This window comes from Glossina fuscipes, unplaced genomic scaffold (assembly GCF_014805625.2).
Source record: "Glossina fuscipes isolate IAEA_lab_2018 unplaced genomic scaffold, Yale_Gfus_2 148, whole genome shotgun sequence".
In the NCBI taxonomy this organism is placed as follows: Eukaryota; Metazoa; Arthropoda; class Insecta; order Diptera; family Glossinidae; genus Glossina; species Glossina fuscipes.
In genome coordinates, this window is record NW_023998491.1 from 1,294,831 (window position 1) to 1,320,827 (window position 25,997).

At 33.5% G+C, this 25,997-nt stretch overlaps 3 protein-coding genes across 10 annotated transcripts; 2 read left to right on the forward strand and 1 right to left on the reverse strand.

The window, feature by feature from the left end:
* Window positions 1-1,036: 1,036 nt before the first annotated feature.
* Window positions 1,037-9,562, reverse strand: LOC119641368 (lysophosphatidylserine lipase ABHD12). 6 transcript variants are annotated; one of them, XM_038039972.1, is made up of 7 exons: window positions 9,515-9,562; window positions 8,413-8,505; window positions 4,517-4,553; window positions 2,706-2,824; window positions 2,408-2,622; window positions 1,828-2,343; window positions 1,037-1,751 (listed from the first exon to the last, which is right to left on the reverse strand). In XM_038039972.1, the coding sequence occupies exons 3-7, from the start codon at window positions 4,549-4,551 to the stop codon at window positions 1,425-1,427; spliced, it is 1,212 nt and encodes a 403-aa protein (XP_037895900.1). In that variant the 5' UTR covers window positions 4,552-4,553; window positions 8,413-8,505; window positions 9,515-9,562; the 3' UTR covers window positions 1,037-1,424. The 6 variants fall into 6 exon arrangements, with proteins under 6 accessions (XP_037895900.1, XP_037895899.1, XP_037895898.1 ...); XM_038039971.1 differs by lacking the exons at window positions 8,413-8,505; window positions 9,515-9,562 and adding an exon at window positions 8,385-8,396; XM_038039970.1 differs by lacking the exons at window positions 8,413-8,505; window positions 9,515-9,562 and adding an exon at window positions 8,171-8,333.
* A 530-nt stretch (window positions 9,563-10,092) lies between these two features.
* Window positions 10,093-14,317, forward strand: LOC119641367 (ankyrin repeat domain-containing protein 13D). Of its 3 annotated transcripts, none has more exons than XM_038039968.1 (10): window positions 10,093-10,493; window positions 10,756-10,888; window positions 10,952-11,122; window positions 11,184-11,327; window positions 11,657-11,973; window positions 12,041-12,133; window positions 12,197-12,382; window positions 12,449-12,779; window positions 12,836-13,055; window positions 13,951-14,317. In XM_038039968.1, exons 1-10 carry the CDS (start codon window positions 10,395-10,397, stop codon window positions 14,153-14,155), a joined length of 1,899 nt encoding a protein of 632 aa, XP_037895896.1. In that variant the 5' UTR covers window positions 10,093-10,394; the 3' UTR covers window positions 14,156-14,317. The 3 variants fall into 3 exon arrangements, with proteins under 3 accessions (XP_037895896.1, XP_037895895.1, XP_037895893.1); XM_038039967.1 differs by having other exon boundaries at window positions 13,516-14,043; XM_038039965.1 differs by having other exon boundaries at window positions 12,041-12,382.
* A 3,706-nt stretch (window positions 14,318-18,023) lies between these two features.
* Window positions 18,024-22,035, forward strand: LOC119641401 (exostosin-3). The gene is made up of 5 exons (XM_038040040.1): window positions 18,024-18,179; window positions 18,613-18,927; window positions 19,000-19,125; window positions 19,180-21,651; window positions 21,711-22,035. Exons 1-5 carry the CDS (start codon window positions 18,090-18,092, stop codon window positions 21,813-21,815), a joined length of 3,108 nt encoding a protein of 1,035 aa, XP_037895968.1. The 5' UTR covers window positions 18,024-18,089; the 3' UTR covers window positions 21,816-22,035.
* The last annotated feature ends 3,962 nt before the right edge of the window (window positions 22,036-25,997 follow it).

A 25,997-nucleotide genomic window follows, 5' to 3' on the forward strand; every position in this document is an offset into this window, starting at 1 on the left:
CAGTCTTCGCTTCGTGTTTCTTCGCATAGAATTCGATAACATTAGAAAACGCCGACTTCATCCCGTAGTCGACATCGGTTATTTGCTCTTTAACAGTAATAATTTCACAATGCGGCCGAGAATCAAGAAAATAGCTATTAACTCGATCGAAGAACTCGTGGAAGGGGCGTAGAAAGAGCCGGATTGTAAACAATCATCCCAGCTTTCAACTTTCTGTTTAAAAGCTACCGCAGTTTCAACGCGGTTTCCAAATTCAAGATGGGTAACAAGGCCTTATCTTGCAACTTCCGAACGCTTAAATGAAGGCAGGAAATGATTATAGACCACTTATGGTACGAGGTGCATTAACTTAGTGCGGACGTGTGTAAAACGCAGAAGAGCTTAATATAGATCCATCTTTTACTATACCGATCGATCCAGAATCATAATCTAAATTGATCTAATCCTGTCTGTTTGTCTGATGTCCGTCCATGTATATTTGTATTCAAGCTACAAGTCGCAATTTTTGAGATATTTTGATGAAATTTGCTACAGAAACATTTTTTGATCCAAGGACGAACGCTATTAAAAATGTTTCGGATGGAACCGGCCGTTCCCCATACATAATGCCATATTAGTCGTAATATGGAAAAAAATTGCAATTTTCAAAACAGCACAGCAAAAGTGGCTAAGTAATAGTATTTTAACATTCTAAACGAAATAAAAAAATTTGAACCGGCTGAGACAATTTTTGAACTCCCCTCGCATAAAGCGAAAACTGAAGTTCATACGACAAAAAGGTATATTTTCAATGCTTTACGATGAAAATTATATCATAACAATTTAATACAAAAAAATAACTGAACAAAATTTGGACGATCTCGACCTATTTTTGGGATTCCAACCTAACCAGGATTTTTCCGACAATGTGGTGTAGGGTATATAGTAGTCAGCCTCGCCCGACTATAAAGTTCTCACTTGTCATAAATAAAAAACTTTTGTCCTTTTAAATTATTGTTGTAATTATAGCATAGTCTACATAATAAAATATTTATTCTGTTTTATTTGTGGTTGTTTATTTTATATGTATTTTATTCACAGAATTTTTAATACAACTCTTGTTATAGGTTAATTAGTAAATATAAATGAGGAAAAAAAAAAATGATAATAATAAAAATAATTAATACTATGACTTAGCGAGAATGGAAAGAAGATCAGATCGAAATACATAAATAAAAAAATTTCATATAAATAAATACTAGAAAGCTTCAAATTATGTTTGATGTTTACGTCCAAATAGGAAAATTTCTAGACTAAAGATTTATCTAATGTATAATCAGCATTTGAATAGCTACTTATTTATTAAGCAGATGTATAAAATGTATGGTTGTTTTTACGGCTGTAAAGTGAAAAATGAGAGAATGTTTTTTTTTTTTTTTTTTTTTTTAAAAAACTTCATTACGATAAGTGATAACGAAATTTTTCACCAATTCTGGTAATTCAGGTGCGTGCACTATATATTTGTGACCATAATGATGAGAAGCTTCGAAACGATGAAATTCTACTGGGCCCCAAGATTTGCCTCTGGTATCTAAAGCAATACGATAAAGTTGATAGCCCAACTGAAAGGGTACTACATAATCATCTTCGGCATGTAAAATCATGATTGGTTGGCGAAATTCACTGATATGCTGATCGGACTCAAAGCGCAAAGAATTAGAATACATAGGTCGGGCTATAGTCAAATCGAACCAGGGCAGATGTTTAAAGGGCTATCCAAATATAAATAAATACAAGTGTTAGTGTATAATGAGCAATAAAAAAAGAGATATCAGAATAAATATTTACTCTGGCAAATGGATGTTGTCTGATTTCGTCTCTTATGTTGGTGAAAGGCGACTCTAATATGACACCTTTAGGACCCTTCTCATTCATATAGTTCAGTTGTGACAGCATATTTGTTGCAACACCGGTGCCCAAAGAATGTCCCCATATTATGACCGGATTTGTAGTTATATTACATATGTAATTGTAAACAGTCATGGCGTCACGTACTACGCCTTCCTCAGTCGGCGATATGGGATCGGAATCACCGTATCCGCGATAGTCTAACGCTATCACATGATAACCCAGATTGCGTAACATTTTATAGACATCCAAACGATGGCCAGAGCCACGCGAAGCCGTATTACCATGCAAATACAAGATGACTGTATTTCCCGGCATCTTCATTAAACGTTCGTAAAAGAAATTCTCATTTTCACGATTTATATTCGGAAATGATGTTTTCATAACCGATTCGAGCAAATCGAGTGTTTCATCTTTGATTTCCGTAACATTTCTGTCGGTATCATCAAAAACATCCTAAGGCAGAAAGACAAAGTTTAACAATCATCTACATGCACAAGCAAGCACTTGCAATACGTACCGTGTTTACGTGTAACTCCTTGGCAAAACGTTTAGCAACATGTCTGGGGAGGACATGCCAGATGCCTATGCGTATTATTGAAGTTTTCCTCGACGCCTCGTTATTTGTGGTTTCATTGTCCACATCACTATCTCGAACGTTTAAAAAAAAGCTACGCGTCGCGTACAAGCCAACGCTGGACGGATTACTTAAATCGAGATCTCTGGGATATGTAACTATAATTCGTCAAATTGATTTGAATGAGATATGAGAGAAGAACTATTTAAAGGAAAAAGAAAAAAAAAAAAACATCACTTACTAAATGTTAAAAATAGAATGCCTCTCTGTAGTGTCACAGAATAACGGAATATTAAAGGTAATATTACAAATATTAAACCGAATGCCGCTAAACATATTTGTACTGTTGTTAAAGATATTCTGCAAATAAGAGAAAAAATTTTTACACAATAAATACGGATTCAATTGCATCTAATGAAACTAAATTATGCGATTGATTGAATTACAAAAGAACGCGTAAAGCGGGAAAATGGGAAATAAGGGCGGGGTGAGAGAATGCAATTGCATTATACTGTGTATGGGTGTATGTGCGTATATGTGATAGAGAATTAAGAATTTTGTTGGATATAATTCGGTTTAAATTAACTAATTCTCAACTTCTTATAAAAAGATAGATAGATAGATAGATAGAGAGAGATAGAGATAGATAGATACATATATGTATATATATATATATATATAGAGAGAGAGAGAGAGAGAAAAAGAGGAAATAAAAAATTAATTTAAATGAAAACTAAAAATAAAAAGCAAATGCTATGTAGCATAGAGGAGCACAGACTATTTGCAACAAAAACAAGCAAGAAAGTTATAGTCACCCTGAAAAATAAGAGGGAATTCTAGATATTTATTTAACTCAAACCTTTGTTCACCATAAGCATCATTTGCTTTTATGGGCCAATCTAAATTTTACACTCTAGGTTGTAGATTATTAAGTTATTGACTTGAGAGTTCGATATCACAGATCACAGATAAATCAAAAGGTGTGAAAATATTTTCTTTTTTTTCGCTAACGCATTATATTGTTATGGTTCGATAAGTAGCACTTACATCCAAATTACTTGGAAATTAATATTATTCGTCGAAATTTTTGCTGAAATTTCTATTGGAAATGTCAAAACTATTGGACAGACAAACGTGCGAATTGAAAATATGAAATCAATTTCTGGATATCATTATTAGGATGTTTGTTTGTATGTTATATGTTTCTAGAATTAATAAACTGGATTTCGTAATTTTTCAATTACTTAATATTTCTTATTTCAAAAGTTGAGATTGAAATTTTCTTCTTTTTTGTTTTGTGGCAGATAAGGGATTTTTAGTTTAGGGTAGGTAGCTTTCTTACTTGGTTTTCGATAGAAATTAGATTAGAAAACGAAGGCAATTAAAAAGCATGATATAGAGAGCAATACTTACAAACCAGTTAGCCAAACTATAATAAACACTCCGGGAATGAATGTAGCACGAAATATTAAATTAAGAAGTGTATAACCTTCGTTCATGGTTCTTTAGACGTTTCAAGGTGCGTGATTTAAGAGCGATTTTTAACAACAATAATAACAATAGTACCGGAACTTGCGAAACTGTGATAACAAGCGCGGAAAATTTTATTATATATGTTAAGCGTATGATAGTAAATTAAATTTTATTATATATAGATGTATATATATATATATATATATATATATATATTGAACCTTTAGCACAAATGGTAATGAATTTCCTGATGTTTATGAAATTTTGGAATTTTTTTTGTTTTTTTTTCGTTCACTTGTAAATACTGTCTCTCTATTGGATGCTAAACGACCATAAATTGTACAAATAAAAAAGGCAAAGAGGAAGAAAAAAAAAAAAACAAGTTAATAATATTTATTATACAATTTAGTGGGAAAATAAAATATTTTTTTTTTTTTCTTTTCATGTCGAAACCAATCATAAGCGAGAAATGTGTTTACAATGGAAAAGAATTTTTACGTGTAAAAAAAAACAAAACAAAAAGGATAAGTAAAATTAAAAAAAAAAAAAATTCAAGAATAGTTTCAAGCAATCAATCACCTTTTTATAAAATTCCGTCTACGCGAAAAAAGCATAACTAGAGAAAAACAAAAAAAAGAAGAAAATAAAAAAGAAAACAACATTTTATTAGTTTATCAAGTCGTATAAGGAAAAACTATTCAAATCGAAAAGAAAGTATTATTTTGTTTCTTTAAAAAGAAAAAACTCTTACAAAAACACTTGCATAAGTATACACGAAAAATAAAAACGTTTTAAATAAATTGACGCAAAGGAAAAAATAAGCAGAGCGAAGACGCAAAACGATACGCGACACTGTTCAGTCTAATGAAGGCCGCTCGTTACTAGTCGAACAATAATTATAACGCAAAGAAAACAAGTTAAGAGTTTGACGCATGACAAACAATTTTGGACAAATTCTCGGTACTAACCGACTTTATTGCACGCGTAATGATTAAAAGAGATAAGAAAGAAGGGCTTTTGTACAACGATTTGGAAATAAAGATGAACAATATTACAAAGGCATTACAACTCATAATACATTTATTTATTTGCTCGTTTTGCGACGTAACAATAGTTCGTTTTGTAAAACAAAAAAAATATTTTTACTTTTTAATGTGAGTATTACTCTGGAATTCAATATTTGATGCAAGCATTTGATGTTGCTTCTCCTTATGACTATCGAGTGGTTACAATGCCAGAATACGAGGTTTAATTTCTCAAAAATGGACTAATTTGCACTACAACCGCTTCTTTCTTACGAATAGCCAAAGAAACTGATTGATGGGTTCAAATAAAAAGCAAGGTGTGGGGGGCCCGGGGTCGGTTTACTGTTCTCGTTGTGGTACTCGATACCGCATAAGCATTTTGAATGGATGGTTCTCGTTAATGGGCCATCGTCGATGGTATTCGCTAATGTTATTTTGTTGTACGTACACATATTGCTTTGTAAATACAAGGAACAGAAACCTCGACTAGTTACGAAAGCAATCGAATACCGTCGACTAAAAATGCGATCCTACCACCAGCCTCTGAACCGATATGATAAGAACGACTTCATTCGTAAATAGATAAGGAATATAATTTTAATAATATTCACACGTAATAAAAATTTAAACTAAATTTAATTTTAAGTATACACAATAAATACAATCGCTGTAAACCATATTTTTTCAATATATTCAACTGAACTGAAAACGGCTTTTTAAAAAGAAAGAAACTGTTGTTGGAATCTATTGTGTGCACTATTTGGGCATTGCTTTGGCTTTAAAATTTTGGATTGATGGAATCGTTCTGTCTCTTAACAGGGTGCCCGAATTTGATGGCAATACAAGTTTTGTATTATTATTATTATTTGGAAGGAATTTGACATAACGGATCAGTTTGGATGCAAAAGGAAATTACTTGCGAAGGTGCGTGTAGGATGCATATAAACTACAATTAGTTGTGCTCAAATAAACTTGAGGTTCTAAGGGAAAACATATACATTTTCTCACATACTTTATAACTCATACAAAACACATTGTTTACCAGATAAAATTAAGTATGACAGGTGTGTGTGCGTATATACCGGACGCATATAATTTTCTTCCAATTTCATAGATACGGATATGAATATGGATTATGGAATTCCACACAGTTAATCACACATATTGATTTAGAATTGGTCACTTTTCACGACTAGTAGCATCTAGCATGAAGACACTATGTATGAAAATCAGAAAAGAACACCACCACCCGACATATTATAATTTATACTCAAACAACATAAGAATTTAAATCCATTTAGTCATGTCTATCGGTCAGTTGCTTTTTGAGAACTGTCATGATTTGTCTAAGAAGATGAAAATTTTTCCATATGAACTAATTTGATGGACACAATTACATCAACGAGTTACAACAGTGTTTGATCCCCAACTTAACGCAAATACTTAACCCAGTTAACCCAGCAAAAATTCATTATGAAAAAATTCGCGATCAGCTAACCGGCCCAGCTGCAGGTAACAAAAATATATGTAACGGATCTTTAGTTTCAAAAATTTTCCTATAGATTACATTTCTTTGGATAAATAAATCAGCATAAGCATAGGTGTCGTCTGCATTAAGTTTACGAAAAGCATTTGCTTACATTAAAAAGATCGAATTTAATTATTTTAGGAAGCGAGTAAATGTGTGACAAGAACCATCAATACGTTATTAGACACTTTTCGCCTTTGAATTTGTTATTGACATTATGGTGTTCTATAGTTAATTAGAAACATTTAACAATTTCCGAAATCTTATTTCTCTATACAAGCAATTTTCTTAAATAAAATTAAAAACAAAGTTCAATTACAATTATATTAAAAATTATTTTATACACTGTTTCTAATGTCCGGGTAAAAGCGAAACGTTATAGACCACCTAATCACGATACAGTGCTAACCGTACACTAACGTGGAGTCTTATAGAAAACTCTCCATTTACTTGATTCTCTTATTGCGCTTAGAAATGTAATTTCTTTTTTCAAATGATTCGTTTACGAACAATGAAGAAAAAAATGTCTTAAAGAGCATTTCATTTGTCGTGTATACTCAGTGAAGAGCAAGAAAACTAAGTCCCAGTGCAAAAGCATTGAAAATAATAATGTTAAGGTTAAGGTGAATACACAATTACTAAAAAATGAAGACCTTGAGATTTCTAGTAATAATCGCTTACATATACTGATTTCAGATTAAGCATATCTTTTGAAACGAATTAACTTCAAAAACACTTAATGGATGGAAGTAACTATTATGTTTTCGTAGTGATACAACTAATGTGTATATACATATGTATATATACGTAGATCCACTAAAGTTGCTCTTTACACAAATGTTTTACACTTCCATAGTGTTTTATACACATGTCGCCGAGGTGTCTTAATATACAAATTTTAATTGCTCTGTTTTTCCTTTGCTCTGTTGTGAATTGTCATATTACGCAGTTGAAAAATGAGTAAATAAATTGAAAACATGAAAATAATGAGAAAATTTTATTCGCCTTAAAACGAATATTGATTACCCACCACCACCATCAAGTCGTTATTTCTTCATAGCAGAAGTGCTACTAAATGTCGTAGTTTCTTTCTTCTGCCCAGTAAATTCCGTTCAAAATTATTAATAGGGGCCTTAAACTCGTTCTACTTCTCTTAGTAGATTATGCTTTAAGTTTGAAGAGAAGTAAAAAGGCAAGAAGTATCTGACGCGATTGAGGTGCCGATCGTTTGAGTGATAACATTTGGTTTTCCATTCGGTTAGAGGCTTACACTTATTTGGGAGAAAATTTCACCGAAAAATTAATGATTAAGTTTACACATTCATTATTCAGCACATAAGTTTTAGCTTGAACTGTATGTGTGCTTTTAAGAGAATGTCGTCGTTCAAAATTTTCAGAGCACCTTTAACGGTTTCGCATATAAATGTTTATGAAAAAACAAAACTGGAAGCGGGTCTTGTTCGACAATTCCATTCATAGGCATTAGACTTGAACGCAAATAACACAAGCAACATTTGGAAATTGGAAATTGAAAGACTGCTCTGAAAAGTAGCATCAAATTAGCTTAAGTTTAGTTATAAGAAGTGCTTCAAGTGAGAAGGAAAAGTTCTAAATTTAGATACAATTCTCAGAAATACTTGCGCTGTATACTATAATAGCCTAACTTTGTAATTCACTTACAACTACTTTCGGGACACCAATAATCGGACATGTTGATGGCTCTCTCGTCTCTGTACTCTACGGATCGCTTATTTGCGTTTGTGATTACTACAAACAGGAAGACAATTCTGTATATATTTATCCTCCAGTAGTGGGTATAAAAAGCAATAATAAAAATTACTTATAAATACGAAAAACAAAAAAAAAGTATAAAATACTTGTTAAATTTAATTACTGTCCATTTGATGTGAATTGTAATTTACTTTTTTTTTCTAAAATTGTATTAAAATAATTCACGTTGTTTTGCAGAAAATTTTAACGCCACAAATCAACGTTTAAGAGACAAACGAGTGAACCTGAAAAGAGAAAATGCAAACAATCATAATAAATAAAAAAAAGTTTTCTTCACAAGCATAAGAATTTTATTTTCAAATATGTATTTTTTTCCTTTTCAAAATAGCAGACAAAGCAACTGTTGCACATGCAATCAACAGTTATTAGTTGATTTTGCATCATTTTCAAAATAGTTGCCTAATAACATATACGACCAGAAAAGTATAGCATATGACCAGAAAAGTATAGCATACGACCAGAAAAGTGTTTTGAGCGCTTAACATATTCAAGAATTCTAATAAGAATTTTAGGGGTCACGTCTGGGATAAAATTTGTATTGTGCATTTCCTACTAGTAATGTATAACTATATATAAAAAATGTAACCAGAATTTATGTTCTTCCTTTTGTAAATATTCAGTTAGGTTTGTTACAAATCGTTCGACGAACTAAGTTAAACACTTCGTGTATATGTCAGGAACATTGCCAACAGATGTTGCAAATAGATTTGAATCAAAATAAAACTAAAATAAATAATCCGCAGTATATATGGGTATGACGAAGGTAATGCAATGCGTCTAAATTTGTGCAAACCTTAAAATGTATTAACACAATGTATATGTATATTATGTCATAACGTTTACATATATTATCGTGTGGAACGGGATGCTATACTTCCCACTTCGATACAATATCAGTTAATACAATACGATACCCTTGTGTTGAAAATTGAAGATTATAAAATGGATTGCCTTTACAAAACATGAGGAAATTGTGTAAGCACACTTAAAACGGAATATCGTAGATTAAGAGTTAATCTCTTCGTAACAATAACAAACTTGAGGTTTACATTAATTCATAGAACATTGTAAGTCAAATTAATTGAAAACGCGCAAATTTATGTTAATTTACCACTATCAATCAATAATATAAATGTTTTAATAGAAAAAAAAATTTGCACTTTTAATCACAAGATTTTTTGACAGATCAGTTTATGATAACTATTTGCAGCTTTTTACGTTTTTTATACTTACTTTTTCTTGGTATTTATTTAATTTTTTTTCATAAATTATAAATATTCTTCTTATAAATTAAACAAAAATCAGACTAGACATTAATTTTCTCTTGAAATCCGAACAGAAATTTTCTTTCCTTATACCGCTATTTGACAGCTGTTCTTCAATTGATTGATTGAAAAGTACGTTCAATCAATTCATAAACAAACAAATACCGAGCAGTGTTGGTTAACGACTGACTGTTAAATTTAGCTCATATTTTTTATTTATATGTATCTCTTTTTCTAATTTGAGGACTGCCACAAAACTTAAACTCGTAAACTTTATTCTTTTGTTTTTTTTAGTAAAGCACATAAAACTTTATACAGGATTTATGTATTACATGCTTTTTTATGAAAATTTTACGAAATGTCTAAAAAATCTACTTTATTGTAATTGACTTTTTCTATTTTCATACTTTTATATTTTCGTCACAAGTAATCTTGTTATCTTTAGAAAATTAAAAGACCTGGCAACCCATTTATTTATAGAAGTCTTAAAATTTACATTTTTAGTGATTCTTGACGATTTTTAATTAAAAATGTTATAAATAAAACTATAACTGTATTTAAAAAAGAAAAAATATGGAAACTAAAACATTTAAGCAGTAGATTATTATAATTTAAGAAAAAGCGCCAAAACAGTGAATAAATTTTTATTTTACCACAAGATAATAAATTCCGAGCAGTAAAACGTTTGCGCACCAACACAACTACCAAAAGAAATTGCATAGACAATTTAAGAACATACAAGAAGTGGGAAATTGCTTGCTAATCAAAAAAAAAGAAAAAAAATAGCGTTTACTACGAAAAACGCTAAATATATATAATAACTAACAATATTTTTAAAGTGGAAAATTATGAAAACTTTTGAAGAGATCAAAAACGAATATCCTTTGCATTGGCATGTGTGGCAAAATAATGTAGACGAACTCAGAGAAGCTTTACAGTTGGAAAGGGTAAGAACATGAAAAGAAAAAAAAAAAAGGAATGAAAGTGGGAGAGAAGGGAAAGACACATTACCCCTATGTGTTTATTAAGGTTTTCGGGTCATATTGTGGATAAATATCTATTCGTACCTATCCCCGTGTGAACGGTTTGTTAATTTAATTAGAAGCATAACAAAAATCATGCTTTTTAAGTGCTTTACTACACATTTTTGTTTATCAAGCGCTGATTGTTAGTTTTGTTTTTGTTGTCATTCAATTATTCCTCTTACAGGTGGATAAAGAAAAAATAGATCCCCGCGGTCGTACACCTTTAATGTTAGCAGTTAAATTAGCACATTTACAATGTGTAAAATGTTTACTAGTTGCCAAATGTTCAGCTACTTACGAGCATGAGGGTTGGTCAAGTAAGTGCAAAATATGAATAGACAAACAACACAAAGTGTGCTAAAATTCGTTTATTTTTATAGTTGTACAGGAAGCGGTCTGTTCGGGTGACGAAAATATATTAACTGCCATATTAGAAGTGCGTGACCTACAACGACATGTTCAACGTGTAACTCATGTACCCAAGTTGCTGCGGCATTTATTGGATGCACCAGATTTCTATATCGAAATGAAATGGGAATTTACTTCTTGGGGCGAGTACACTTTACCAGGCTTTCTACTTTTTATATTTTTATTTCTTTATTACCTTTTCAGTGCCTCTGATGTCTCGTTTATGTCCCAGTGATATTTACAGAGTATATAAGCGAGGTGCAAATGTACGCATTGACACTACTTTGTTGGGTTTCGATAATAATACCTGGCAACGAGGGAATCGTTCCTACATATTTAAAGGATCAAGTAGGAATTTTAATATATTTTTATATCCACCATAAGCGCAGATTTAAACATACACATTATGATGCCAAGCCCCAAAAAAAACGACTCGAATTCTGAGTATATTTAGAGTCCACTTTAGAAAACACGCGTCTGCCTGTCATCCATTGTCTATTAACGAAGGTCCTGAATTTAAGAGCTATATGCCAGCTTGAGAAAATCCTTAGTAAAAATGTTTATATCAAATTTCGCTTCCTAATGTGGTGGTGGTATTCAGCTTCAAACAGAAAGACCTTGCTTGTGACCTAATCAATATGAATAACTATATAAAATGATTTCTTTCTTTTTAATAGAGGATAGTGCCACTATGATAGAAATCGATCATGACACCCATGAAGTGATGGTGGAGCAAATGAACAGCGAAATCGGCGATATAGTCGCGATACCGCCGCCTATAGGAGCGGTTAGAGCCCGTTTGAATGCTCCTGTGATTACTAATAATATTGAAATGGAAAAGATTAGCTTTGAGCGTAATAAAAGTGGCATTTGGGGTTGGCGCAGTGAAAAATCTGAAGTAATAAACGGTTATAACTGCAAAGTGTATGGTGCCAGTAACGTAGAGTTTGTTACTAAAACTCGCATGGATCATCTGAGTGATGAACAGATTAAGGTAATTAAAAAACTGTTTAATCTATCGGAATTAAAGATTTTGATTGTCATTTATTTACTATCTTCAGGCCAAAACATCAAGGACACCATTTCATAGTTTTCTGGGCATAGCTGAGGAAGAATATATAACAAGTCCAGATTTAGTTAACTACAGAGAAAGAGTAACTAACAATAATAAAATATTATTTAATTATCTTAAAAAAATATTGCAAATTTTCCCAAAGGATCCATCGCCGCACACCGAAGAGCATAATGAGAATGGTGAAGCAGCCGCAGCTTTAACTGTAAATAACTCGCAAAATTCCGGCGTAAATTCTTCGAAGAATATCATAACACCTCAAGAATATTTCTCACCAGAGGTAGATTTAACTGGACGAGATATAGGACAGCCTAGAAAACTAAACACCAAAGTATGTCTAACTTTACATTATATGACTTGTTTTTTTTGTTGTTATATTTTCGCTATTGCTTTATAGATTCAGCGTTTTAAAGCAAATTTATGGCTTTGTGAAGATTATCCCATACGTTTGCAGGAACAAGTACTTCCCATCTTAGACTTAATGTCCACAATGGCCAGCCCACACGTTTCAAAATTGAAAGACTTTATTACCATGCAACTGCCTTCCGGTTTCCCCGTGAAAGTCGAAATACCTTTATTTCACGTTTTAAATGCTTGTATAACATTCGGGAACGTTTTCGGTATGACCACACCAGTGGAAAATGTGTCCACAATCAACGAAGATGATCGTATCACGTGCATCGTAGATGATCGTTGCTTTGATGTACCAGAACATTATGCAGATAAAGGTAAACATTTTATTGAGAAAATAATTCCTTTTTAACTGGATTTAATTAATTTATAGGTTCTGACAACAGACGTTTGCAATTAGCTTTGGATGAAGATGATATGTTGCAGTATGCCATTGAGCAGAGCTTAGCTGAGTCAGCTGGTGTCGGTGGCACCGGTGCTTTCGGTTTACCGATGGAACAAAATTCGTCTGATAAAGTTGATATTTGGGAGGCTTTAAGAGGCCAGGGGGCAGGCACAGATTTCCTTACCGATGAAGATGAACAATTGCAAAGGTGGGGGTCCTTACAATTTTTTATCTAAATATGACTGGCTTTTATATCCTCATCTCAATTAATTAAGGGGGGTAAAACGCTAATAATACTATTGCACTAATACGCGGATGTCAAAGGTAACAAGAGGTCATAACAAGGGTTTTCTCTCAGGGGCAAGTCAATTTTGAAGAATATTTGATTTTCGACTTGAAATTATTTCTATGGCATAGAACATTTTCTGCGATCGTTATTGTGATTATTAATTATTCCAGAATAATTTCTAGCAGATTATTATTGCATTTGAACAAAATTAGTTTCCGAATTAATAATTATTTGACGAGATGAGGATGTAAAAAAATTCTCTTCGAATTAGTTTCTCTTTTTAATATACGCATGTTACCGATTTAATGTTTAGTTTCCGTTTCTTTTCTTCTCTTCTTATGTAAAATCTTATTATCCAAAATAATTTCTGCTAATTCAGACTTAACGTACCCAAAACATATTCCAATCAGGCTCGTTCTAATCGTTTATCGCCGCAAAACTATTTCCAATTTGGTCGAAATACACCGAAACCTACATCACCCAGCCCTTCGTCTAATCTGCCAGCAAAACAAGGACACGGAAATGCGAGAGACACCTTGTCGCTGAGCGCCAGTGATTTGTCGAAAACTCGTTCCACCTCAGTTCCAAACAGTCCCTCCTTTAAGAATGATATGGCATATATGAAAAAAATCTTTAAATAGTAGAAATTGTAGTACCTGCCCTTGCCGTTGCTTTAATTACACACATTTACTGGCTAGAATCGTCCCATTAACGTAGAACTACTTTATATATGTCCCGAGTATTGCTAATGTAAACGCCTAAAAACTCTCCACTCTTTATTTTTTCGCTTTTTCTTTTCCTTGAATTTATCTAGAGTTCTACAAGAATCTTTGTACGCAGTTCATACTGCAAGTTCACCGGCTTCCGACGACGATGATGGCGGCTTCAAGTATATTGATCCTGATTTGGCACTGGCATTACGTTTAAGCCAACAAGATCAACAGCAATATGAAATGGAGCGACAACGTGAACAGGAAATGATTGAACAAGCTTTGAAACTAAGTTTACAGGATCATTAAAACCAATGATTGGTTTTTCAATTTGTTTTTTGTTATTCGATGTGAAATCTTTTATTTTATATTTTTACCTTCGAAAACGGTTGTACAACTAACGTAAGTTGGAAATGACAGTCGTTGAGAGTCATGATCTTATGAAAAGAAAATTCCTACAAAGAAAAAAAAAACAGAAATAATTTTTATTTAATTTAACAAAACCATTAGAAATAACTTACATTACGGGGAGCTTGGTTTAAAAACAACTCTCTTCATTTTTTTTTTTTTTTTTTTTTTGATTTCACTTGCCTTGTGCTCACAAAATAGATTTATGGCGTCTCGATTGCATATCTCTACACACTGCATATTGCATATCAGGACACACTTGGATTCGTTATCGCCATTGAAACACGTCGATATACATATATTCGTATATGTATACATATATATAGAAAGTTTTGCCAATTTTTAAATAAGCATTAAAATAAAATATTACTAGTAGATATAAATCTATATAGGTCTGCCCGTCGTTTTTCGTTGAACCTCTCATAACAAGCTGCCTACTTGACCTACTTTCCGATTAAAACAATTTGTATATATATCGAGCGAACAATTTATTTCTATTTCTCAGCCACATCCGGCCGAATTTCATTTTGATTCATCCTTAAAATTATCTATGTTGAACATATATTCATGTTGATTTCGCCTAACGTCTTAGCGCGAGCAGGCACGCCTCCGCTTACTTATTATAAGAGCAACGGTGTGGAGTGTTCTCCGTTCGAATACTCAATTGTTCAAAGTAATCTTGCAGTTATTTTCTTGCATTTATTTTCTATACAACTTTTTTTTTTAATAAATTAATCATTTGCGTAAGACCGAGATACCTCCCTCCTTCAAGTCAGTGTAAGTTATTTATTGCTATCGTTTCGCAACGATTTGTTTATATTATTTATTTAAATTTTAAATTTTACACTGAATTATTTCTTTCTTGTAGAGACTTCTTAATTTTCAAATATTTCATTGTGTATATTGTTTTTTAATTTTTTTTATTTTTAGTTACACTCAACCGTATATGTAATTAAATGAAACTAAGTTTTAAGTAATTATTATACACCTCTTGAGAAGTATATAAAATTGTATACACAAAAAAGAACTTTGTTATATTCTATATATTTAATGATAACATAAAATTAAGCAAAAAATCAATCTAATAAAATAAAAATAATTAATAATAACATTATTAAGTTAAGAATAAATAAACAAATACATCTGCTAGATTTTAATTTTACTTTTGTGTGCAGTAGAGGAACGGTTTTCTCGCTTATTTTCTGAAGTCAAATTGCCAATTAAGCTATTGGTTACCTCTCTCTCTTTCTCTGTCCAACATGTTGCTTCATTTTGGTGTAGATGGAGGATTATAAACTCTGGCCATGTTCCGAAAGCAAACGAATGACTCCATCAAACTCAACAAGTGAACATTTCAATATGTTGATCATGAATTTGAGACCGTTCATCATTTAAGAAGAGCAATAAGTTTTTGGTTAGTTACGTCCATACACCATGCACCTTCAAAATTCAAATTAATCAATGTCGCATTAGATGTGCAAGTTTAAAAAAGCTTTTCTTGGTAGCATTCACTCCCGTCTTCGCTCCTAAGAATCTAGTGCGCACTTTATTTTTTATTTATTTTCATTTACTCACAAGCCGTATAAGGGCCAATTTAAGATATTTTAGCAAATCATCCAAGATTTTCTTAATGTTGGATATGTCTGTCCTAAGCCGTAGTTTCTTTCCGTTTCTATCTCTGCTTTTAGAAGTTTCTTTTCGTTTTGAGGTTAGTAAAAGTAGGCATCGATTCCAATATTAGGCCGAGGTTTATATAATTTTCAGGGAAACTCTAACAAAAACCTATTTTCTAACTTTAGCTCGTTCCAGCTAACTTTTCCGTTAGCTCAGATATTTTGTTTCCATTTTCTGCATACAAGCATAATTTCTGTGTTGCTCCTTTTGGTTGATATATAGGATAGTCTAGCTTTTAATGACACTTCTTACTAAATCTATTTATAAAACATTTTCAGGGATTAAAATTTGCAACGCTTCAATTCGCTTTGACTCAACCCTCTGGCCGACTTTTCGACAGACTTTCCTTTCCGTTAATATTTTGCTTACATACCCTTTTGCAAGCGAACTCCAATTACCTAAATTTATCGGGACGTTTTTTATTCGGTTTTTCCGCTAAATTTCTGCCAGTTATTGTTAATCTTTTCGCCAGTCGTCAGCTGCATGACCTAAGTAACGAGCCATGAATGTGTACCATAATTTTGTTATAAATCAAAACGGAATGTAATTCAAATATTATGTTATTATATATTCGTACATATTGCATTATTGCTCGATTTACAATAAACACTTCAGAGCGTGGTAAGCATCGGCAAATCTCATAATCTTTCTAAATACACTATTAACATGAATTGGAGAGTTACTTCGTACTTTTTTTTTACAATTAACCATAGAGATATTCAAAACTTACGAGTTTAAACACTTTCTTTGCACTTTCCTCTTTAGACTAACGTATCCATATTTAACTGAGTATTGTATATTTACGTAGTGTGAGTATTTCAACATAGCGGTTTTTATATTCGGAAATCCATTCTAAGTGTTCCATTTCAAATGCGACAAGGCCAGGGGAAGGGGATTTACCAGATTCGAATTCGCAAGATGTTGAGAACCTTTCTATCCGTGTGTTTATTCAAAACTAGGAAAAAGATATTTTCTACAGTCACCCGAGAGGACTTTGTACAAGAGATTGCGTCAATTAACTGAATTGATGGGAATTAGCGACTGGCACTCTTCAACGAATGTCTTGTTTGGAACCTCTAGCGAAGGATTTTATACTAAATTTGTGGTTCGGTTTGTAACACTGGAAGGCGTATAGCCTATAAAAGTGATTTGAATCAACTCTTATCCCGTTTCCTTGAAATATAAATCACAGATCAAACTTGAAACAATCAAAAATTAAGTAGAAGGATTTGAACGTTTAACTTATACACGTTTTATGATTTTCCTTTTAAAGCATCTACGATCTTATTGACATTTTTAGACATTATGGCTTCCTTCATTTTCTTTCTAAATTGGATGGGATAATAAAAGCATATTTTCCAATAAAATTGAATACCAAAAACCCGCCCCGCTTACAAACTCGGATGTTGCGCACGTTACAGAAAGAATAAAGTAGGATGTACTTATTGCAGGGATTATTGCCATGTTTCTATATTATATTTCCATTGTTGTTGCAATATGAGAGCTGGCACAATAAAGCTTTGCTTATATTGCTAGGTCCGGGGGATGCATTTAATTTATAAATTTTATAAATTTATAAGTTTTATTTATAATATATATGAAAATTTATAAATTAAATTTATCCCCCATCCGCCTGAGTAGCCGAAGGGGAGGAATCTCGACTAGCAAGTCAATGGTCGTGGGTTCGAATCTCAAGTGCGGTAGAGTTTTTAATAAAAAGCCGATAGCCTTAGATGCTAGTGCTTTTAAGAGTTTTAGTCTTAGAATTTATTTCTCTGGCGAAATTAATAATAATAATAATAATAAATTTATCCTTCTTTTTATAAAAAATTTAATGCTGCCAAGTAATCTTTACTGAGCGAACAATATTCTACAACAAGAACTTAATTTGCAAAAAACCGAAAATTACAACCCTGCATAATTATTTGTAAAGAAAAGTCAGCTGTCTTTCAGATGTTTTTAGCAATTAATTTTTGACATCTCAATCAGCTGCTAATTTTGTTTTTTGCCAAAACCACTCGTACATAATAGAAAAAATTTTAATTTGCAAATATTTGAATGCAGAAATCAAAAAGATGTTTTATTTAAATATATTATATAAAATATTATAACTTTAAGTGTAACATTAAGGAGAAAGTTTTGATATTTTCTTGTGTACAAGATGACGACCTACGAACTTACGTCAAAATGTCGAGATGATGATGATGATGATGAATCTTCTAAGACAATTTCCGCGACTAGAAAAAAACTGGTGCGTAACGTTTTTCAGGAGCGATAATGTAGATTGAATTAAATTATAAATACCAAATTTGTTAAGGAGGAAGGGTTACGAAAATTTCTTCTAATGTAGGTAGAAGCGATTTAGGGCAAATTTTAAGTAACAAGAAAAGTTTCATATTTTTTCAACGCTCACATTATTAGGAACACAATAGAGTCTCTATTTCATTAATTATTTTTAACTTACGAAAAGCAATAAAAATTGTTTTTAATAGCGCGTGAATTTATGGTGAAGGTAATAGTGTTTGCGAGGCTATGGGCAAAGCAAGAAAGCAAAGCGGACTCCCAGAATTTCACAAGAATTATTCAAAATAAGTGATGAATGCGACAATAGGTTAAAATTATTATTTACTAAAAATTAAAAAAAAAGAAGCAAAACATCTACTTGTTTTTTATGTTTTTAATAGGGCTTTTCGCAAATCAAATCAACAAAGAATCCAATAAGCGAACAATTCAGCAATAACGTTGCTAATCTTGCCAGCAGTAGCACATTTCTTGTAATCGACGAATCTGAGAAATTAGGTAAATTTCAACAGTATTTAAGTGCAAACTCATTAAACGGTTCAGCTGGAACATCCGCAAGCTCGAGCAGTCTTGTAACTTGTTTATGTGGTAATGGTAAGTGTAACTGGTTTCGTCATTATCGCATGTATAAGACTATATTGGCGATTTTGTTGCTGTTGGTGTTGCTGCCTTTGTTTGCTCATCGCAATTTATTAAATGTAAGAACAGCGAAGCGATATCGTTCCCTTATGTGCATATGGGTTCTAATTAAATAGAATTTCTCTATTTAGTCTGATACTGATGAGCCTCAATTGGATATGCATCATGCTCGTCCTTTATTAGATGCATACGAGGATTTCAGCTCTATGCGAGCAAGCGATTTAAAAATGCGTATTGAGGAGTTGCTAAGAATAAAGGTTAGTATGTTTACATCGTTAATTAAGAAATAAACGTTATTTTCTGGATTTTAGAGTACTGTTTCTGTGGAATTGCGTGAGTTGGAAGCACGCCGCCAAAAGCTACAATCCGACATCGGTCAGTACAATCAAAAAATTGAGGAACTGAAACAAGAGCTGATGCGTGAACAAACTGAGCTGGAACGTTTAAAGATATCCGTAGAGCAAGCTCAAGTAGCTCAGCGTGAGGCCGTACAACGAAATACTCCCGATTTGGCTTTGCCGCGTACGCTATTTCCCAACTCCTTGCCTCGCAAAATGCCACCTGCTTCAATGCAAACCGCCATCTCCTGCGAAATGCACAATTGTTTCGACCATTCACGTTGCAGTTTAACTTCCGGTTTTCCGGTTTACCTTTATGATCCCGATGTATATAATGTTCTGAAAACGGGCTATGATATTGACGGTTTCATGCGTACCACGATAAAGCAAACTTTAGGTTATAATGCTCATTTCGTTCGCGATCCAAAACAAGCATGCATTTATTTAGTTTTGGTTGGAGAGGCTTTACTCGAAAATGATGCGACGAAGAATAATCGTTATTCCGCTTTGGAGGAAGACCAAAAAGAAAGAGTATCTGCCAGGCCTTTAACGGATAAATATGAAACCGTTGATATGGCGAAACTCTATCGCTTGCCTTTCTGGGGAGGAGATGGTCGTAATCACGTACTTCTGAATTTTGCTCGACGAAATTTGAATTCACGTTCCACAAATGCTTTGTTCGGGCAGAATACTATGCGCGCCATATTAGTGCAATCGGCTTTTGAATTATCCCAATTCAGACCTAATTACGATTTGATAGTTCCTCCTATTCTAGGACCACCAGGCGGAGATGTGTGGCAGGAATGTACGTCTATGGTACCAGCAAGGCGTACTTATTTGCTATCCTTTCAAGGTGAATTAAGACCTTTGGATTCCAGCCAACAATCAGCTGAACCTCTAGATGATTTCATATTGGACCATTTGTTAGAAATGGTTAGAGGCGCTACTCAGGATAAGTTCCTATTACAATTTAAATGCATTCCTGCAACCGAGCAAATGGATGAAAATGCTGCAGCAGATTGGGCTCTCTGTGGTACCGATTCGTCACGTAAAGCTGTGTTAAAAGATTCTACCTTCGCTTTAATCTTGCCGCCTTTAGAGCGAAGAATTAGTTCCACACTTATGTTGGCCAGATTATATGAGGCTTTGCGCTCAGGTGCTATACCGGTTATATTGGGTGCAGACGAGGTACGGCTACCATATATCGAAACGATAGATTGGCGTAAATTGACTTTGCTGTTGCCGAAGGCTCGGATAACCGAATTGCACTTTTTGTTAAGAGCTATACAAGATAGCGATTTATTGCTGATGCGCCGTCAAGGACGTTTGGTATGGGAACGCTATTTAAGTTCAGTGCAGGCCACAGTAGACACCATTATAGCTAGTCTAAGAGATCGTTTGGGAGTGCCTCCACGTCCCGTGTCACCAGTGATTGCGCAAAGTGTTTTCAATAGCACTTTTATACCGTTGAAATCTGATCCTCCGGTAGGTATGGAGAACGAACCAGAAGAATCTTTGGGTCCCATTGAGCCTCCTTATAGCAGCCCAGCCTACAGAAGAAATTACACAATTTTACGAATACAATCTAAGGAGGCTTGGAATGATTGGGTAGATCCTTTCTACATGTATCCCCAATTGCCATTTGATCCGATTTTGCCTTCAGAAGCTAAGTTTCTGGGTTCACATATGGGTTTTCGTCCTATCGGTAAAGGCAGCGGTGGGGCCGGTAAAGAATTTAGTGAAGCTTTGGGCGGCAATCATCCCCGCGAACAATTCACTATAGTTATATTAACCTATGAACGCGAACAAGTATTAATGGATTCACTAGGGCGTTTATATGGTCTTCCTTATCTGCATAAGGTAGTAGTGGTATGGAATTCACCAAAACCGCCCTTAGACGATTTAAGGTGGCCCGATATAGGAGTGCCTGTGGCTGTAGTAAGAGCACCACGTAACTCTCTCAATAATCGTTTTCTTCCCTTCGATGTCGTTGAAACTGAAGCTGTGTTATCAGTAGACGATGATGCTCATTTAAGACACGATGAGATTTTATTTGGTTTTCGCGTATGGCGCGAGCACCGTGATCGAGTTGTCGGCTTCCCGGGACGCTTTCATGCCTGGGATTTGAATACGAATCACAACTGGAATTACAATTCCAATTACAGCTGCGAATTGAGTATGGTTTTAACAGGGGCCGCTTTTATACATAAATATTATATGTACTTGTACACTTATCATTTACCGCAAGCCATACGCGACAAAGTGGACGAATATATGAATTGTGAAGACATAGCTATGAATTTCCTCGTCTCGCATATAACGCGGAAACCTCCGGTAAAAGTAACTTCTAGATGGACGTTCAGGTGTCCGGGTTGTCCGGTGTCATTAAGTGAAGATGATACGCATTTCCAGGAGCGCCATAAATGCATCAATTTTTTTACGCAGGTATGCATCGTAAGAAATTTTCATAAAATATCTTATTTAAGTCTCTTTTTTTGTTGAAGGTTTTTGGTTATACGCCTCTCTTAAATACACAGTATCGAGCGGATTCGATTTTATTTAAAACTCGCATACCACACGATAAACAAAAATGCTTTAAATATATTTAGAAAAAGACAAATTTTAAGCTATTTTAGAGAACTTTTAAGGAATATTAATTTTAAGAGTAAAGATATATGTGAATACAACATATATGTATTATATTTTAGACTATTTTATTTAAATGCTTTTTAATTAAAATTTTAGTGCAATATTGGACAACAAATTAGAACAAAAATGATAAGCAAAAAAAAAAAAAAAAATTATTTTTTACTAAAGTGTCATATTAGTTAAGTAAGTTTAAAAAAAAAATATGATTAAGTTAGAATAAAAAAACAATTACATTTATATTTATATGATTTAAGACAATTTTTGTAAATAATTTTAATTATGTGTTATAGCCGGAATGCGTTGAACTTAAAAAGTGCACAAGAAATTAGCAAAAAAAAAAAAATTAAAAACAAGTCCACTAAAATTTACTATATTTGAAAATATCAGGTAATAAATAATATTTAATAAAGGAAGGTAGAAGTTTGCAAAAAATATATATAATTAGTTGCACATTTAATACGTGTATATTAAAAAATATTTTATTTAACATTCAAATGTTAAAGAAAATGATCAGTTTCCTATATTCAATCGATTGCTTTTCTAATTCTATTCAATCATTTATGCATTTATTAATTACCTAATTTTATTCTTTTTCGATTACTTTTTAATTTTTGGAGTACTTAACATTAAATTCTCCATTCATTTTTTTATTTTTTATAGTTTTTTATAGTGTCTCAACATTTTTTGCTTGTTTTTTTTTAATATAGAATAAAAAAAATAAATTTTTAAAATACCCTTCCACAATTTCTTTTTATTCTTGCAGGTTTACAATGACTCGTCTAATAATATGCATGACACGAATATTTTCCATATACCTTCTGTGAATTGCAAACTGACCAAACGGAAAATAAATCAGCCGAAAATAAATGTTGGACGGTGAATAACGTTTGCGCATTTGTAGTGCTCGACATAATGGAGGACAATAATAAATTTAGAGAACTTGAACGTTCCCTGCACTAGACAGACCCTATAAAGGCTTTGAAATCAGTTGCCAATTGTACGCCCTTGCATTTATCATATACATATCTGATGTGTTAGTAAGGGTTTCTCTTGCTTGACTTTCGCTTAGGTACATGACAAGTCTCTATAAAATTGTATCTAAAGCAAAAAGGAGATTTAGTTTTGCCTAGATTCTCTCTATGCCTGTCCGTCCAACTCACTAATTGTCTGTTGACACAACAAGTGTTAGTCGATGGTCGCAGATCAAGTTATAAAATAGCCCGTTAAAACGGAACGAATTAATGATTAATATTTAATATTCTTCCTTGATTAATATAACATTAATAAATTTAGATGACCGTCGTTTTGGATGCTGAAGCATGAAAATCTATTTAACAACAATTTCAATAATTCTATTCTGCAGCTTGGATGGACTGTCGGCGAAGTCCGCTGGTCCTTGTTAGGACCACTGCAATTAATGCAAAATCAGAGCATCGGAATAACAAATCACATAAAGCATTCACCAGAGACTGAGCTAAAGACGCGGTCTAATCTTGACTAAGCGATCGATCGTCTTCTTTTTGCTTATTTTCAGCTAAAAGATGCTGCTATTCTTTACCATTTAAATATTACTTATCTTACACAGACTAGTCCAGAAAAAATTTCGCCATTTTTCATATTCAGTTATGTACGGTATTATTCTTCTCGGCAATCGTACACAATTCAGCACCCATTGCTTTACTATAAGTTGTAGAAATGGTATTTAGAGGCACTATATTAGAAGGGGACTGCGCGTAGTTGCCGTTGCAAGCCCATGCTCCAAGTTCCCAGTATTCAAAAATTTTTTCCTTATTTCCTATTGACTTTAATCATATGTAGATTGTTCTTTTAATATATAAAAATAAGATTTACGTAAATCGTTGCCCACCTTTTAGTTTACCTGAGGATCCTTATCATCCACCAATATGCATTTCCTTTCATCATATTAATGATGGTTTGTTGGAATGCCTTAATGTGCCAACTCAAACTTGTTTAAATAATTATTATGATTTTCATAAAATCAATATTGTATTACTAAAACATCGTCTTTCACATCTGACGCTTGATTTCTCAACCGGTAGTATTGAAAACTTAATGCCATCGTTCTACAATACATTAAATCTAGCTATTGCTGCATCTGTTCCGATCAAGCATTGTCGACCTCGAAGCAGATGTCCCCCGTGGTTTAATAAGACAATTAAATATCACAAGAATAGAAAAAACTCGCTATTCAAAAAATATTCGAAAAGTGGCTCTGCGCTCGACTATGTCGCTTACTCGGTGGCGAGGCATAGATTTAACTCCCTCAACCATCATTATTACTGCAGATACCTTCAGTTCATTAAATCCTCTCTGTTTGCTAATCCAAAATTCTTCTTTAAATTTGTTAACTCTAAAAGAAAAATTTCCACATATCCCTCTCATGTTTCTTTTAATGGCTCTGGTTCCTCGGATGATTTTGAAATCTCAAATCTATTTGCTGAGTATTTCCGACGAAACTTTTCGATTGCTAATTTTGAGTTATCAGGAAACTACCCATATCCTATAACTAACTCGGTTTCAATACCTAACTTAGTTATTTCGGAAGATGATGTTTTCAAAGGGTTAAGTTCTCTAAAATACAGTTGTTCGCCTGGACCTGATGGAATTCCATCATGTGTACTTAAATCTTGCGCTGTCGAGTTGTGTGGTGTGATCTCAAAGATTTTTAACATGTCCTTGTGTTCAGGTGTTTTCCCTTCATGTTGGAAGAGTAGTTTCCTTATTCCTATCCACAAGAGTGGAATTAGACAATTTGTTGAGAACTACAGAGGCATAGCCAAGTTGAGTGTCTTGCCCAAGTTGTTCGAGCGTATTGTGACTCAGCATTTAGCCTTTGCCATTAATTCGTATATTTCTCCGCACCAGCACGGCTTTCGGAAAGGGCGATCTACAGTCACCAACTTGTTAGAGTTTACCTGTCATGTTTTCAAGGCTTTTTCTAGTGGCTCTCGCACAGATGTTATTTACACTGATTTAAGCAAAGCATTTGATTTGGTTAACCATAGACTACTTATCTTTAAACTCCAAGCCTCTGGTTTCCCACCCTACTTAGTGAAATGGATAAGCTCTTATCTGCACAATAGATCCTTCAGAGTTTTGTTTAACTTCATTAGCTCGGATGAATTCCCCGTTACGTCTGGCGTACCTCAAGGAAGTCACTTGGGTCCCATTTTATTTAGTTTATACATTAACGATCTCCCATCGGTGGTTAATTCCAGCCATATCTTAATGTATGCTGATGATGTGAAACTGTTTTCTTCCTTCTCTGTTGAATCGCAATCACATCAGCTTCAAGGTGATTTAGATAATTTTGTTGCATGGTGCTCTTTGAATCTCCTGCAACTAAATCTGAGTAAATGTAAGAAGCTTTCATTCTCAAGAAGAAAGTCATTCATTACTCAGTATTTCATAGATTCGCATAAGTTGGAGGACGTCGATTCGATTACGGATTTAGGCGTCCTATTTGACCATAGGTTACGTTTTAACTTGCATATTGAGCTCTCGATTAGCAAAGCTAGGTCCGCGCTTGGTTTTATAAAAAGGTGGTCCAAAGAGCTTGATGATCCCTACATTACGAAAAGGCTGTACATGTGTTTGGTTAGACCCATACTCGAGTATGCCTCAGTTGTGTGGTCTCCTTCATATAGGTGCTACGTAGATTCAATTGAATCAGTTCAAAAGCAATTCTTGCTGTTTGCCCTTAGAAATTTGGGTTGGGATCCGATTGCCTCTCTTCCTCCGTATGAAAATAGGTTGCTTCTGCTGTCCCTACCGTCTCTTGAGAAACGTAGATTTGTTCTTGGCGTTTCCTTTCTAATTAAAGTAATAAATGGTGCTATTGACTCGCCTTCATTACTTGGTGAAGTAAGCTTCAATGTCCCTAACCGCTTCTCTAGGCACTTTATCTTGGTAAAGCTTAATCAGTGTAAATTTAATTATGAGCTGTTCAATCCGCTCAGAGTCGTTTGCAAGAACCTAAATGACGTCTACCACTTATTCTCGTTATCGGACTCTTTAAAGTCCATTAAAGCAACATTGCTTAATACGCGCGATTTACCTATGTCGTATTTAAAATAGCTTTTATCCTTAAAAAGTCGTTACGATTCGAAAATGAATTATTG